The sequence below is a fragment of the Phyllostomus hastatus genome, unplaced genomic scaffold (assembly GCF_019186645.2).
Source record: "Phyllostomus hastatus isolate PE091 unplaced genomic scaffold, TTU_PhHast_1.1 phas_contig_34, whole genome shotgun sequence".
Classification (NCBI taxonomy): domain Eukaryota; kingdom Metazoa; phylum Chordata; class Mammalia; order Chiroptera; family Phyllostomidae; genus Phyllostomus; species Phyllostomus hastatus.
This window is the reverse complement of record NW_025333857.1, coordinates 47,002,158-47,019,562: the sequence shown is the minus strand read 5'-3', so window position 1 is coordinate 47,019,562 and position 17,405 is coordinate 47,002,158. Positions and strand designations below refer to the sequence as shown.

The 17,405-nt window shown below is 38.5% G+C and overlaps 1 protein-coding gene across 2 annotated transcripts in view; it reads right to left on the bottom strand.

Annotated features, from left to right (window-relative positions):
• The window catches only part of RECK (reversion inducing cysteine rich protein with kazal motifs), a 62,326-nt gene that overhangs the window by 27,506 nt on the left and 17,415 nt on the right, over positions 1-17,405 (bottom strand). For both annotated transcript variants that reach the window (XM_045841021.1, XM_045841022.1), the window contains exons 5-9: positions 14,883-14,968; positions 13,114-13,161; positions 5,002-5,035; positions 2,415-2,612; positions 295-562 (exon numbers count right to left, since the gene is read on the bottom strand). In XM_045841021.1, coding sequence (XP_045696977.1) covers positions 295-562; positions 2,415-2,612; positions 5,002-5,035; positions 13,114-13,161; positions 14,883-14,968 — 634 coding nt within the window. The remainder of the gene's footprint in view (positions 1-294; positions 563-2,414; positions 2,613-5,001; positions 5,036-13,113; positions 13,162-14,882; positions 14,969-17,405) is intronic.

Here is a 17,405-nt window from a genome sequence, read left to right as displayed (position 1 = left end):
TATCATCATGCTACTCAGAAGAGTGTGCAATTTAAATCATGAATTATTTATTTCTGGAATTTCCCATTTAATATTTTCAGACCATGGCTGATCCAAGGGTACCTGAAACTGTGGAAAGCAAAACTGAGAATACAGGGAAGACTACTGTATACATGAAGTTCAATAAATACTTGCTGGATAAAAGAATGAAGATTTCATATCTTCTATTTACATAATACAAGAATATAACAGATACTTGCTAGACTTAATTAAAGTAGAAAAACTGGCTTTAATAAAGGAAAATGAGATACCGACCTACATGTTGACGTGTTTGCTTTAGAACAGCAGTGCAGTTTGGCCCCATCAAGGCCTGTGGAGGGGGGAGGGTGGAGAGTGACTCCAGGGTGGACAGACTGCGAGCTTTCAAGAAAACACTGCCAAAGGGGATCCTGAGGCAAGGGCTGGGTCTTACAGCCCTCGATGAGGCCATCGACAATCTCCATTTCTGTTTTTTTGGACATCAGAATTCTCTTGCAGGCATTTTGACAAGCATGGTCTTCAGCTCTGTCACAGCAATATAAACCTACATTGTCAGGATAGAAGTAGCTTAATTAGTTGGTCTGATGTCATGTACTCCTCAGAACAAAAGCACGTGGTGGTGTACCGGAAACGCTTACTCCTCTGAGTCATATGTCAATATCTATAGTATACAAGGCCTACCAAATTCTCTATTACCTTGCAGTACAGTAAATAAAGGTATTTACGAGGTGTGCCGATAGACGAGGTATCTACTACTAGAACTCCCCACGTTCCCAATCATGGGGTCTCTGGCACCATTCCTGCATAACTTAAAGGTCATCCTACACCTAAGAAGTCCTTACATGCAAAGTATTTTATGTTCCTGGAAAAGGTATTGTAGATCAAACTGGAATTGTTTCATGCTAGAAATGACATCCTAAAAAGGATTACATCTAGACACAATGAGAGAGAGTGATGACTATTTTTAATAGCAATAACCACAAACACCGCATTTCATCCCACTCTGGGATACAACGCTTTCATGTGTCTATGCAAGTTAATTAATCTAAATTGTAATTCCAATAATACAGTTGCAAACTCTGGCAAGATATCAGTTTGTTACCACCTTTAATTTTCTACAAAGGATCATAAAGTTAAAGAACACTTTTGGCCAAACTATAGAATTCAGAGGGCTTCTTTGAAGCAGTTTTCTCAGGTATCTTGGACTTTCTAAATAATCTTTTCAGACATACGTTTGTGCCTTTCTTTTCCAGATTTCCTATGTATTAGCACAGACATTCTATATGGTTGCTCTTCTATCCTTAAAAGTCTTTCTGCCTTTTTTTGTTTGTTTGTTTGCTTGATCATCTTAGCTCCAGCAACACCTCTGCACGGCCTGAACGTCAGTGAAGACTGTGAAGTGCATGGTACTTGTGGCAACTGCGTCATCCTCTGATTTTCGTCACATAGACACACCACAGGATGTCATAAACCTCAGAGTTCTGCTTCAGATGATGGACAAACAAGGCACATAGCATTGCTTTTGAGTTTATAAAAAGAAGTCTATCCCAGTATAAATCAAAACACTGGCATCTGGCTTATAGATCCTATAAGTTCTTTGTTAGTTGGTTAATTAGTCAGTTCTTTAAACTTTGATAACTTCTAAATGAAGAAAATGGATTATAGTCATGTACAAGCTGACATTTTAAAAAGGATCAGGATCTCTTCTCATATAGTGATGTTGTAATTATAAAAATAATAACTGTTTACTGGTAAAAATTCAAATATTACAGATACAGATGATATGGAACACATAGGTATATAACTAAAAATGTATCATACTATATACTTAGTTCTGCAATTTTTTTTTGCTTATTGTATGTTGGACTTCTATGTAAACACTCTTTATGTTGGTTGTATAGTGTTATTATACAGATACATGATTGATTTAGTCACTTTTAATCAATACCCTATTGATGAATATTTGGAGTATTTCTAATTTTTCTCTATTTTCTCACCAATGTCGTAGCAAACATCCTTTATATGTGTAGATAAACCTTTGCAAACTTGTAAGTTTTGTTGAAGGACAAACTCTGAAGGATGGAGTTGCTAGATAAAAGGTATAGTTATTTAAAATCCTCATGGTCATAACCCAGCTCCTGCCTCTCCAAAATACGCACAGTAACAAATTTTACCACCTCAGAATACGAAGTGCCTGTGTCCTCACACTCTTCCCAGCCCCATCTCTCCTGGCATGTTTTAGCCGTGACAGTGACGTCCACTCTGCGAAATCTAAACTCCAGAGGAAGTCTGGTGCATCCCAAATGCCCCAGACTGCAGATATCTACAGGATTTTACTTCCTTTCCACAAGCTATTTTACCAAAGATTGACATGAGAATTTGTCCCTTTTACTTACTATCTGTTGGGTTCCTCATTGGATAAGATTGGGTATAATTGTTCACACAGTGTATTAGTTGTGGACTGATAGAGGCACAATAATTTTCCACTGCTTTGATCTGAGATGGACCAGGAGAAGAGTCTGTTCGAAAAATGGCTTGACAGTACTCGCGGCAGTTTGTGTGATGGCCCGCGTAACTGCAGCAAACTGAGCCCACTGGGGGAGAGAGGAGATGACATTGAAATGGAAACAGCTATTTGCTAACATTAAATCATCATAACAATGATAGAACAACATGTGTCTTTTTGAATTTGAGAAATAAAACCATGCCATACAAGACAAACACTTAAAATCAGCACTCCTGTAGGCACTGCCATGGCCACCAGTATAAAAAAGTCACTATTGGCCAATTTAGAGATTAGTCCAGTGGTTTTGGGCAGGAGCAATACTCATACCATCCCCCTGAGAGAACGAATGCATATGGAAATGTCTCCCCAGGCTGGTGTAGCTCAATGGATTGAGTGAGGGCCTGGGAGCCAAAGGGTGGCCAGTTCCATTCCCAGTCAGGGCACATGCCTGGGTAGGGGGCATTTAAGAGGCAACCACACATTGGTGCCTCTTTTTCTTTCTCTCCCTCTCTTTCTCTGTTCCATCCCCTCTCTCTAAAAATAAATAAAGAAAATCTTAAAAAAAAAGAGTAATGACTGTGTTTTTTTTTTTTAAGTCTCTGCTTCTCATGATGACTTGGAGACCACTGCTGCCATTTGGCAAATGCAGGTCAGGGCTATTAAATGCTCTGCAACACACAGGACAGTTGCACCAGCCAAAACTGTCTCCCAAAATGCCAGTGGTGCTCACGTTGAGAACCACCAGAATAGCTTCTTGCCACATTAGATCTGTGGAGATTTACAAAACAAAGCAAAGCAAAACAAAAATAAAACAAAACCCCAAAGTCTCACATTTATAAAATAGGACCAGTAAAAAGAGGTATCAGGATCATTTCATAAATTTGACAATTACATAACTGTATGTCTTAAAACACAAACCTGGTAGTTCTACAATGTATGAACATCTACAAGAATATGCCTAAACTGGAACAGTCTTCACCTCACAACTGGTATGATCGGCTTCAATTTTGAAAAGTAAAACCCACATTTGATTCTGCATTAACGTATTTTTAAAAATTAAGAGGACCATTAAGGTATCTGGGGAGAGCTGGACGAGTGGCTGGGGGGTGGGGCACAGATGTGGGATTTATAATGGAAAAGAGCAAGAGTCGTTCGCAGAGAGGCCAAGGGGTCTGTGGGAGACTGAAGGGAGACAAGGCAGAGGGACAGCAGGAAAAGAGTAAGAGAAAGGCAGGTAGAAAAGCTCTGATAATTATCAGAGACCGTTATGGAGGAACTAAACTCAGATTACTGGTGAATTCCACAGAGCACGTAATAAGGAGGGAATTCAGGCAATTTCTAGAAATAATGATAATGATAAAACCATATACAAATTAACTAAACTAGGACTGAACTAATGCAGGACAGGCCTCAGTTTCCTGGGCAAGGACACAGTTTCATACCTACTGTGCCATGTAAGTTTTTTTTCCATGTGAGTTTCTGAATTGTTAACTACTACCAAACTTACTGTGTTCACTGATGAATCATTCATTTTCATCACAAAAAGCAATTATTAATGGCTACACTCATCACTGTCAACGTCAGTGAGGATAAAGTGGGGGTGTGTGGGGAGTGCCGAGGACAAGAGACAAGTGGAAGCTTATCTCCTGATTCCCTGATAGGCTCTCTTCCTCACCAGCAAGAGTAAACATGAGATTATGTGTCAGAGATTATCTGGGAAATCTTGAACGCTGCCCTGATAAGAAAGGGTGGAAGATAAAGTGCAGATAACCAATATTCCTTATCATACTTCGACATACCCCACTGCTGAGCTAAGCTGAACTCTTTATTCCTCAGATGTGTCACCTATCTCTAGCTGCTCTGTGTTCCCTTCATCTGGAATGCCCTTCCTCCAAGCTCCACTCTTAATGTCTTGCCATCCTTCAAGGCCCAGCTCAGCCACCAACTCCATGCAGTCACTCTTAGCACCCCTGTCAGATGTGACCCGTCCTTCCTCTGAACTCCCACAGCACTTACATCAGTGATACTATCCCACAGCCACCATGTCCCAGAGTTTTTGTGTACAGGGTGTGTTCCCTATCTATATGTATTTGCCCTGCCCAGAGCAAGTAGTCAATGAACAACTGCTGAATGAAGGGAGAGGCAGCCCCTGGCAAGTGCAACATTGTAACATGTGGGAGCGCTTCACTTCTGAAAGTGAACCTATTTACTCAGGTGAGACATGATCTTCCTCTAACTATCTAGCCCCGGTATCCACTTTGTAAATCTGCAATTAGGACGTGGGCATGAATGGCCTGAATACTCCCAAGGAAAGTGCCTATCAGAAGTATCCTGCTGGGCACATTCCTTCAGATGGTTTACTAACAGCCTAAGTCGTAATGCCAGGGTCTTGGCAATATTTATAACAGCTAAATCATATTCTACAAACTGTATTTTGCTCTTTGGACTATTTGTATAACCATCAATAATATACTTACTTTCATTTCTGCTAATGCAATTGAAAAGAGCATTCTGTAAATTAAAAACAAACAAACAAATTAACAACCATACTGAATTTCTAATTTTATTCAGCTTTATGGTTATATGGAAATCAGGATATCAAACCATTTAATTCTTCTTTAAATCCTATGAGCTTCTTGCAGATAGTGGCTCAATCCTTTCATCTTCATACCCTAAGAACAGTACCTGATACAAATTAGGTCTATCAGTTCGGGGCGTATAAGTCCAACGAATGTTGAGTAAATAAATGAATGACCGATGCAAAGGCAATTGACACAGAGACTCTGCCCCCAGGAACTCCAGAGTGTAGTAGTGTCCTGGGATCAGCTTTCAAGGAGGTTATAGCGGGTAGGCTGACTTGCAGTATTTGCAGATATTCAAGGCATTAATATCTCCCTCATGGCTGCTTTCGAGTGAAAAGCTGGTTTTCAAAATTCCTGAATATTTAACAATCAGTTCTCCCTAGCTGGTGGGAGGCCAGTTCCAGCATATTATCGAATGGGGGTATAATAGGATGGATTCAGAGAGTTTGGTCTCCACTTCCATGTAGAACAAACTTTCCAATTAACAAACCTCTTCAATGGCTCCCCTATTAGATAAAGTTCATGTTCCTTAGTCTGGTGTATCAAGCTTTTCTCTATCTAGCTTCTGACTCATCCCTCCCTTATGCAATTTATAATTTCCAAGACCGGCCATGCATTTTATTTAAGGGAGTGACGTAACTGTATTTGGTCTTTGGGGAGACCACTGTAGGAGTGGACATAGTAGATGAGAGAAGTTGGGCAGCAGTTGTAGTTGTCCAGAAAAGTGGTATAAAGATCTGTGCTAAGACAGTAATTGAGGAACTGGAAAGGACACTGACTTAAGGTATATTTTGAAGGCAAATCTTTAGGGCTTGATAGCCAATTATTGGTGGGATATGGTGAGAAAGACAAATAAATAGATGATACCTCTTAGGTTTTTTTTTAGTTTATATGTCTGGGAGGACTGTATTGGAACAACTAAGCTAGACATGTAAGAAAAATGCTTTTGTTTTGGCGTGTGCGCGCATGTGTATGTGTGGTGTTACATAGCAAAAGGGTAGAGGGAAGGGGAGGTAGAGAAGGTAGGTAGGGTACCAATCAGTTTGGGTGATTTGAAATGCCAACTGAACATCAAAAGTGCACATATCCAGGAGGGATTCAGAAGTACATAAAAGAAACAATCAAAGATGATTCTGGAGTTGTCATCACATAAGGGCAATGAAGCTATGGGAGTAGATCAGATCTTATTCAGGTGACTTCTCAGAAGAATGGATTGGAGAAGAAATACACTAGCCCTGGGAGACTAAATAGGAGTTATTCTCTTCCCCAAACTCTAATACAAAATACAACTAATGAAACAATATACAAATGGAATGTAATCAAGGTTATATACTATCTTAAGCCAGTACTGCAGGACCTAATAGGTTTCGCTCTTTTTGGAGCTCATCAGCTGCAGGTAACGGCTCAACTTGATGCTCATTGTTGGGTTGGCCAAAAAGTTTGTTTTTTTCTCCCCACATAAGATGGCTCTAGTAGTGCTTAGTTGTCTTTAACTTCACTTGAAACAATTTTGTTAGATTGCGTTGTGACAGTTGTCACAGCAGCGTGCATTTAACTTATGAAAACTAGTAAATTTTTGTGTAGCCATTTAAACATTGAAGATGGAAGAAAATAAGCAACATTTGTAGCATATCATACTTTATTATTTCAAGAAAGGTAAAAATGCAACTGAAACACAAAAAAAGATTTGTGCAATGTGTAGAGAAGGTGCTGTGATTGACAGACCATGTCAAAAGTGGTCTGCAAAGTTTGCTGCTGGAGGTTTCTGTCTGGAAATGCGCCATGGTTAGGGAGACCAGTTGAAGTTGATTGTGATCAAATAGAGAAGTTAACTGAGAACAATCAACATCATACTATGTAGGAGATAGCTGACATACTCAAAATATTCAAATCAATAAAGTTATTGGTGAAAATGAAAACTGTGTCTTTTAATTTACAGAAAAAAAGCACACCAACTTTTCGGCCAACCCAATCTATATAGTATTTTACCAAGCCTCCCATCCAGTCTTCTATTTACGATATCATGACAATTCTAGGGGTTCCCTTAGCATTAACTAAAAGAATCTTTACATTGAGGCCCTTGAAGTCTTTGCTGGGGCTTTGCGTGATTCTTTTTGCTAAGACCCCCGCAGCGGACTGTCTCCTCTGTTCTTAGAACCACTGCAGCACAGCCCCGATCACACGGAGGCACAGGAGGCCTCCAGCTACCCAGAGAACCCTGCTGGGGCTGACATCCCTGCCATCCTATCTCTAAGTGGGGCTCTTTCTTTCAACTTTTTCTTTATGCTTTTTATAGTAAATCTAGAATCAAGGTTAATTTGAGAGAAAAATGTAACAAAATAAAATTAACACACAGAAGTCTTTAAAGCAGCATATTTAACTTTGACATTTCCTGAGGATACACTGTACAGCCCGTGTAGACATACATAAATGTGCACCAAACACAGGCATCCAGGGGGAGGTCAAAGTGTATGGCAGGCTACCATTGGTGTCACGGGGGTAGAGGAGGACTATGTGTACACAGTCACCTTCATATGTGTCAAATACCTCTGGTAACTTAAGGAACTGAGTGGCTACAATACAAGAGGTGAAAGAGACTTTTTATTGTATACCATTTTGAATTTTGAACCATATGAATATTCAGAAATAAAATTTAATGCATACATGCACCCTTCTCTTATGCATTTAGCCGCATGTTGATAGGATAACGCTGACAGAACTGAGCTTAAAACTCACAAGGCCCACCACCACCTTTGTTTCTGCGCTTCTTAGAGCCTCTTTTTAATATCCTGAGAGTCTTAATTTTATCTTAGTATTCTCGCAGACCAGCGCTCCAGTCCAGAACATTATTTCTGTTTTGTTTAGTGACTGTTTAGTTTAAAACTTAAATGCCTTAAGATTAAAACGAGTCCTCACAAAAATATCTCCTGACTTTCCTTCACAGTTTCTCATCTTCCTTATGGAAATAACATCAAATAACTGGCCTGAAGACAGCTAGAAAGGAAGGAGAGAAATGGAAAGGACAGATCTGAAAAGAATATAAAGGAGCATAAAGAAGAATCAGAAAGAGAAGGAAGAAACAAGTGAAAATATAAGTCTGATGACAAATTTGTAGCATTCTACTTCAGTGGCCATGCAGCAAATGGAAAGGTGTTTATATTTATGGACATTATGTTAGAAGAAGGGCAGGTAAGGTCTGACATAATGGTATGGAACGGATATATCAACCCAAAACTAAAATTTGTCTTGTCAGCCATTGCCAGGTCCCTGGAAGTTCACCAGCCTCAGAGCACCTTGATGTTTATTATGTCATTCAAGAAAGAAAATAACTATTAACAGACAATTAAAAAAAAAAACCTAACTCATGAAAACATGACTTAGTTTTTGCTTTACTTCTAATCAGCCAACGTGCTACCTGTATACTGATGGTTCACAGCCGGCATCTGCTCTGATTGTTGGTGCCTGTGGCATTCCAGTTGTTTAATATTTTAAGTATCCACCCTGGTTCTAGCATCACACATTCATGAACCCAGTGGCCTGACCAGTACTTCTAGGTGGGCCAAGGACCTAGCCTATGAACATGCATGTAGAACCTTGAAATGAGCATGCTCACAACACCGAGACGTGTCCATGTCACAGTTGAGCCACTGGTTAATTTTGGTGACTCCAACCAACAGGTGTGATGCAGAAAGAATCAGTTCTTAAGAATCTTAAGTACTGCAGGAAGTATTCTTTCTTAAGTGGTGGTCAGAATAAGAGAACTTAGAGTTGGGAGATCATTAGTCAAACCTCCTGTCCACTGTAGAAACCATCTGCACAATGGGTGAGCCAGTAAGCCTCTGCTCGGACATTTCTAGTGACAGGAATTTCTTTTCCTTGGAACATCTCATTCCATTTGGAACACGGGTATGGTCCCCTCCTACTGGAATGCCAGATAAGTATTTGGCTCCTCTTCTAGTTTTCAAAAGAAGTGATTTTCAAAACCCAGGTCTCTACTTTTTTCTACACTTTTTTTCTTACACAGAGTTTTCTTTCACTCTCAAAAATCAAGGGCTACTTCACAGGTGACTTTGGACATGGTATCTTCTCCTCTTTTCTAGTCCTGTATTCCTAACTACCTCTAAGATATAGTTTTTTTTTTAAAAGTTCTGGTAGTTTCTTTTAAAAGATTTTATTTATTTTATTTATTTTTAGAGAGGGAAGGGAGGGAGACAGAGAGAGAGAAACATCACTGTGCGGTTGCTGGGGGTCATGGCCTGCAACCCAGGCATGTGCCCTGACTGGGAATCAAACCTACGACACTTTGGTTCACAGCCCATGCTCAATCCACTGAGCTATGCCAGCCAGGGTGATATAGGTCTTTATATTTAAAAAGACCTAACACTCAACATACTTCCATTTCTTTAAACAACCTTCCCCGTGTACATGCTATTACTATTGTGTATTTTCTCTTAAAAAAAAAAAAGTCAAGGTGTGCTCTCCCTCCTGGGGAGCTCTTCTTCCCCCACAGGCACGCATCTCCTAAACTCTAAGGGTCCCCACTGGACTTGCAACCAGGGGAGTATGCATGGGCAGCAGCAGCGCATTCCAGGCTAACGCCCTGAACCTGTCTCCAAGGCCCCCCCTTTTCCTGACTTTCCAGTAAGTCAGTAATAGCAGCTCTGCCTGGGCTTACTTCTATAACATTTCCAGAGAGCCAAAGCAGCCCTGCCCAGGCTTTCTCCCGCTGCTGCTTCTATCCTAAGTTCTTCCTTGTTTCACTGTTCCCAGCTTTAATAAATATACTCTCAAAATAAAAACATTTAAAAACCTCAAAAACACATTATTGTTTTGAACTGTGTTGTGACTTACCCACTTTATACTGTCATCATTCTCTTTTTCTTTTGCATTTCCAATAATTACAGCTATTTTAGAACTTATTTTAGAGAAGGACTTCTGCAAAGGGTCTAATAATGGCAATTCTCACTTTTTGTTGTCTGGAAATACCTTAGCTGCCCTCTTTCTTGAAAATTTTTTTTTTGCTAGACATGGAATTCTAAACTAATAGTTATTTTCTTTCAGAACAGTTTAGGTACATCATTCTATTGTCTCTGGCTTCCTCTGTTGCTATTGAGAAATCAGCTGTTAGTCTCCTTTAAAGGCAATGCCCCTTTTTTTCCAACTGCTTTTAAAATCTTAGGCAGCTCTGGCCAGGTAGCTCAGTCTGTTAGAGAGTCATCCCAATATGCCAAGGTTGCAGGTTTCATCTCTGGTCAGGGCACATACAAGAAACACATGAATGCATAAATAAGTGGAACAACAAATCGATGTTTCTCTCTCTCCCTAAAATCAATAATTGGCTATGAGGTGTGTCTATAACATACGAATTTTAATAATCCAGCTGGGGATTTGTTGGGCTACTTTAAACACTGAACCTGTTCTGTAATCTTCTAGTACTCCAATTTCTATCCTCTACTTCCCTTAAACTTTCTTTCAGTCTGTTCCTTTGTGCTCCGATTCCATATAATTTCTTCAGTTCTATCTCCCAATTCACTAACAATAGCTTGACTGAAAAAAAAAAACCCAACAAAATCTTAAATAGCATTAATTTTTTTTAATTTTTAAAAAGATTTTATTTATTTATTTTTAGAGAATGAAAGGGAGGGGGAAAGAGATGGAGAGAAACATTAATGTGTGGTTGCTCCTCATGCGCCCCCAACTGGGGACCTGGCCTGCAACCCAGGCATGTGCCCTGACTATGAATCGAATCAGCGACCTTTTGGTTCATAGGCTGGCATTCAATCCACTGAGCCACACCAGCCAGGGCTAAAAATTTTTAAACTTAAGTCCTGGCTAGGTAGCTCAGTTGGTTAAGAGCATCATCTCTATATGCCAAGGTTGTGGGTTTGATTCCCAGTCAGAGCACATAGAACAAGCAACCAATGAATGTGTAAATTGAGTGGAACAACAAAAAATTGATGTTTCTCTCTGTCTAAAAAAATTTTTTAAATAAAATGAAAAATAAGTTTATGATTATAAATACAGAAATATTTTTGCCACTGAACAGTAAATTTTTCTTAACAATGACACTATTACAATAAAAATAATAAGAATAATTTAACTTTATTCATGTAACTATATTTCTTAGGAAATCCCCTTAAAAGGGTTTCTGCATCAGCTCACCAGTAAAGAAAAACATTAGCTCCTTTGAATATAATCACTCACTCTCTGAAGCTCTAATCAAACTGCACGAAGCCCTCCTTCAGAGTAAATGCTAACCCTAAAATTGTAAGCCCAAAGAAATAGTTCACATATGCAGATCACCCCAGGGACCGTCTAGTATTAAGGAAGATATTAAAAGCCCAGTTTTACAAATTATTCTGATGTTGATAAATAACCAATCCAGTTAAAATAGGCTGCACTACACCAAACTTACCCAATCCACTTATGACAAATAGCATTATCTCTAGACTAAACTTCAACAATCATGAGAGTGACTTTAATCTGGGGTTTATAATGCAGAACCCTCTTTCTGTACTAAGTGCTCTTGCCTCTCTTTTTATTTATAAATAAAATAAAAGAAATCAACTGAGTCTTGAACTATCTTGAAAAATTTGTAGGTTCAACTTTCTATATGTATAAAAGAACCCTCTTGGTATATAGATGTTTGGAAAATAGTTTCTTAATTCTAAGCCAAGTGAGAGGATAGACTCAGAAAAGTAAACTACCCTTAGTATTTCTCTCATTGGACAGTGTTAATCTCTCTTACCTTTCCTGTCCCGTCCTTCATCAACACATACTGGCAGACTTCCTAGGGCAATGCAGAAATCCAGACAAGAGAAGGAAGCACACTAAAATAATGGAGGACAGGCTACAGGAGGTGGACAGTGTCAGACATCATGTGGGAGAAAAGAAGGGATTATCACAGTTAGCCACTTTGTTCAAGAAAAACTAAAACTAGTTATTTCAAAGGTAGAGAAATAAGGAAAAAAAAAGATCTTTTACTTCTTTGTAGTAAGGCTCCTTTCAATAAGAACAGAGGAGAGGTGCAGTTAATTTGGAAATTTGTCTTCAGATGAACAGATATAAGTTAGCAAATAGTACAAAGAGACAAAAGATAAATAAGGGTCTCCAATTTAAAAACATTAATCAAGAGCTATAATTGTAAGCTTTGAGAAAAGAAAAAAATATATCAGGACTATAATCTATAGGAGTAAAGAAAGTTGTTCTATCTTTCTTCTCCAAGAAAACATAGACTATTAAAGCAACACAAATGCCAGTGTTTACATATAAAAATGATGAATGAGGCACATGCACGTAAGTATCCTTAATTAAATGGTCTTATACTATGAAAAAACGTAATACTGTCACATTTAACTATGGAGTTCTAGAAACAGAACAAAGTAGTCCCAATAAGGAGCCTTTTCATACCAGGGACAATCTTCTATACATATATGCATGATGTAAAACACTTCTGTTACCCCTGACCTAATAACTTCCCCATCTAGATACCAGAGTGCTTAAAACACCACCATTGGGAGACAACAGTCCTTCAGATTTAATGCAGCCTGGGTAAGTTAGTACTTCCCCCACCCACAAATGCCAGATCCTAGAAAAATTTAAAGCTATTCACACTAGCAATATGATTTTGTTTCTTTGATTAAAGGTGGTTTATACAAATGGATACCTAGATGGGTCGAGGAGTAGGAAAAGGGAAAAAGAATATGGAACCTAAGAAAAACTATTTCACAACTTTGGATACAACCAGTTGCTTTGTTATGAAAACATTATTGGTTAAATCCTCTGAATAAGTGATTTAGGCATTTCTTTGAAATTAATGCTTAATTTCAACAAAAGCCAATTGAAGTCATAACATTTCTAAACAAGGTAAATGATGTTTTTGTCAAGGCTATATTTTCTGTAAAATAAAAGCCAATTTATGTAAGAATAAATTTATTTTAAAATTTAAGTGATTCTATCAATTCTGGTAACATCTGAATATCCAAATTTGTTAAATAAAATACATACCTCATATTCTTTTCTGCAAACTTTGGAAATATCATTTTTTGATGATGCCTAAAAGATGACAAATTTCTTCATTAATTTTATTATATATGCTATTCAGCACAGAATAAGAAAGAAAAGAAAAACCTTATGCTCAAATAGTTTAAAGTTCCTCAAATACAACAAACACAGTTCATGCAATTTCTTTAAAACAAACATCAGCCCCGGAACCTAATGGATATGCTAGAACTTCATTCTAACTTTTTATGGCTTTAATCTCACATAATAACACAGTCCTTTTGTTATTTCAGAAACCAGATAACTTTGAAGGATATGGATTTTTTTTAGCCGAACTCCTCTCTGCAGCAAATTTTCTTGTGAAGCTCTGCCAAGATATTTATATTTTGCTTTTTCTTTAACTCTTCATATTCTACGTTCTCATATTAACTTTTCCTCAGAAAAGATCCACATATAACAAAGAGGACCAAGTAGAGAGGAAAGGCTATGCCTGGCAATTAACGGAAGTTATTTTTGTTAACAAGTTAATGGAGATATTATCTCCTCTATAGACGAAGACACTGATACTCAGAGAAACAGCAAGCTTTCACCACATTTAAGTACGCATTTTCTATATCAAACAAGCCACCAAAACAAACCTGCTGAAGTATAGTTAGTCTTCCACATGATATCAGTCTTCCAGGTGAAAACTATATTAGAGATGTAGTTTTAGGGCGATGGGCTCTGGTCTCCTGTTCTATCAATTAAGCTCATGTAATTTTGAATAGGTCAGTTGATGAGGATGGGGAGAGCATGAAGCAGAATGAACAGGCAACTGTTTTACATCCCACCAGATCCACTATATTTCCAATTCTCTGCAACTCAGCCTCATCTCAACGCCTGGAGGAGAGTAGCGGAGAGCTAGGTTGTGTACTGCTCAGAGTGTGCAGTGGTATGAATGAAAGTGAGGGGACACTGTGTCTCACATACTCCTGTCCAGAGGCCAGTCTCTAGAATTAGAAAACGAGAGAAGGCTTTCCAGCTCTGGTCTTAGGTCCACCTGAACTTCCCAGTTAAGTCCACTTCTACCACTTGGCATATGAGGAATCAGACCAGTTTTCTGACAGCACTGAGGAACCACTATGAAATATATGTCATGAGGAAGAATTCAGGGGCCTAGCCTGAGTTGGACCAGAAATATATCAACTTAAAAAGAAGTCATAATTCACTGTGAGAGTCATGCTCACCTTAGGAGCAGGGAAGGGATATAAGAACATTCTTGGGGGAAACCCTGGATGAAAGAAGAGAAGATGAAAGCAAAATAGGCCGATGGTACCAACTGCTCTCATCCAGGTGTACCCCAAATTCACATGGCCATTTGGAGTCATTCAGCATTGACTAAGGATGACCCCAGGCAAAGTACAAAAGGCTTCAATTCCTATATTTTGTCTTTAATTTTTTAAAAAACTTTTCAATTACAGTTGACATACAATATTAGATTAGTTTCAGGCATACAACATAGTGACAAGACACTTATATAACTTATGAATATTCTTTCTTTGTGTGGCAGAGACAGTTGAGAAAGAATAAGAAAGGGCTTATGGTCTTACATGCAGCAGCCATAACTGAAAAAACAGCAAGTCTAAAAGGAAGGGGTCTATGCAAGAAGTGCTAAATTTGCAGTTTTTGTGGGCCACCTCTCCAAAGCTATAAGGTTGGCAAGGATCAAGAAATATGCACAGCTAAAGCCCAAAATGCAATCCATGATTTTTAAGAGCATGGCTGTCCGGTATTACCTGCTTGCACGCCTGTCGACACTCCAAGGTAATAGCCAGTTCACAGCAGCCTAAGCCAACCCAGCCATCAGATTTCTTAAACACACCTTAAAAACAAAATGTTCAAATGTTTTGGTCATAAGTAGCAACGAACACAAAGAACATGCCAAATTGGTTCATGGATACCACAAAAAAATCAAAGTAGGTGTCTACAGGAAAACAAGCTCAGACAAAAAAAGCCTCAAAATTATTAACCCCCACCCCTCAGCCTTACTCCTAATGCTATCATTCTTCTGAGTCCCTCACAGTATACGAGCAGGGACCCCAAAAAACCTAGAATTATCCTTTGGAGGTGGGCCCCTTGTAGTGCAGGTTTCCCCCGCTAGGTGAGGGTTCTAGTATCAGTGTACCAGCTGGCATTGTTGTGAGAGGCTGTGCTGGGCTTCAGTGGATTGTTTTTGAAGATCTTTCAATATATTTGCCTATTTCATGATGGGTGATTTACGAGTGCACCTGCGCACACCACGCTGAGTGTTCCAGTCGCTTTTGACCAAAAATAGTAGGACCCCTGTGCTCCACACTCCCTATTCACCTGATCTCACCGAGCGTCTTTTTTTTTTCCCATATGAAAAAAGTCCTCAAAGGGAAATGTTTTGCTGAGGTGGAAGAGGTGAAACAAAAAACGGCAAAAGCACTGAAAGCCATCAAAATCGATATTCAAAAGCAGTTTTGACAGTGGAAAACACGTCTTGATAGGTGTTCTGCATTAAATGGATAGCACTTTGAAGGGGACTGAAGTTTAAACATGTAAGAATGAAAACACAGCTTTTCATAAATAAGTTCCATTTTGGGGGGAGGTCACCCCTCCTCATCTCATAATGATCAGGTCCTTTGTTCTGTTCTCTCACCTCCCTGCCCCCTTAAACCCTCTCAGTCTCACTCTGGGGTCGGCAGCCTCTGTAAAGGACACGCAGGTCCAGGACAGCAAGGAGAGGCCTTTCTCACCTTTAGACTGCTAAGCAGAGGCAAAGATTCCAACTTAACAAACAAACAAAAAGGGGCACAAATTGTACTGAATTTAAATATGTTAAATACACACAGTAGTGTAAAACCCATGACTCCATCTAAAGACTAAAAATAGTACACGGACAGAAATATCTCCTGTGAGCCAGGACCGCCTTTGATAGTTCATCATAGGACAAAATACTCGTCTAGTGCAGTTTACGTACAGCAGCTATTTCTCCAACCAAATCACTGTGCTTCCAAGAGGTATCATAGAATCACTTTTTATAAAAAGTGTTTTACCGTAGCCCTGGCTGGGTGGCTCGGTTGGAATGTTGTCCTGTACACCAAAAAGGCTGCAGGTTCAATCCCCAGTCAGGGCGTGCACGGAAGGCAATCAATTGATGCTTCTCTTTCTTTTCCCCCTTCTTTTCTCTCTAAACTCAATAAACATATCCTTGGGTGAGGATTTTTTAAAAAGGTGTTTTAATGTATTTTTAGATCCCTTTTTGCAATCAAATGTTAAAGAACGACTCCTATAAGATATAAGCAATAATTATGAAAATAAAAAGATTTATGCTTGTAGGGATGCTGCAAAATCTTTATTTCCTTTAAAAAATGTTTTATGTTGCTTCCACATAATACAAAGGTCTTCAAATCCACATATACATTAGATTATTATTCACAATTGAAAAAAGTATCAGGGATTCAGGGCAATACATAACATAGTTCTCCAAATAAAACTAGGACTTACAACAAATAGAAGAATTCTGCTAAAAAACAAAAGAAACAAACAAAAGCATGTAAGTGGCCCACAGACAGAGAAAGCTCTCAAAATAAAGGGTGGGGCAAAAGTAGGTTTATAGTTATGAGTACATAAAATACAGCTTATTGTTGATTATTTGTTAATTATTGTATTATTTTCCATATAAACAACTATAAACCTTCTTTTGCCCCACTCTATAATATAAACCACCCCAATTGTTACAATTGGCTAAAAATACTGAATATCATAAGCTTCTGTATCCCTACATGTTTTAAGTAAAAAGGGCAATAGACTCCCATCTAACCCCATTGCCTGGTATAGTTCTTTTTATCTTTGCTGTTTGCTATTCAGAATCACTCACACTTTAGACATGACTTTAAATAAAATCAATGTAGGTCATAAACTGAATTTTTATGCCATAATGCAGTATGCTGCTATTTCTTCTTAGAAAATACTACATTTTTCAACAAGCATTTCAATTTGCTAAACCTCTACCAAGTATAAGGAACTCTGTTAGATAGCCTGTGGACTAAGAAATAGATATAAAACCATAAACATATGGTTTATTCCATTACGGAGATTACAGTTTAGTAAAAGTAATGTGCATGTATATATATATGCATGTACACACACGTGTGTATAGACATATGTGTGTATACATATATACACGTGTGTGTGTGTGTGTGTGTACAGGACATTAGATAAAGGGATAATTAGGAAAACGGGTAAGGATGTGGGAAATTCCAGGAATACAATATGTTTGAAATACAAACTTC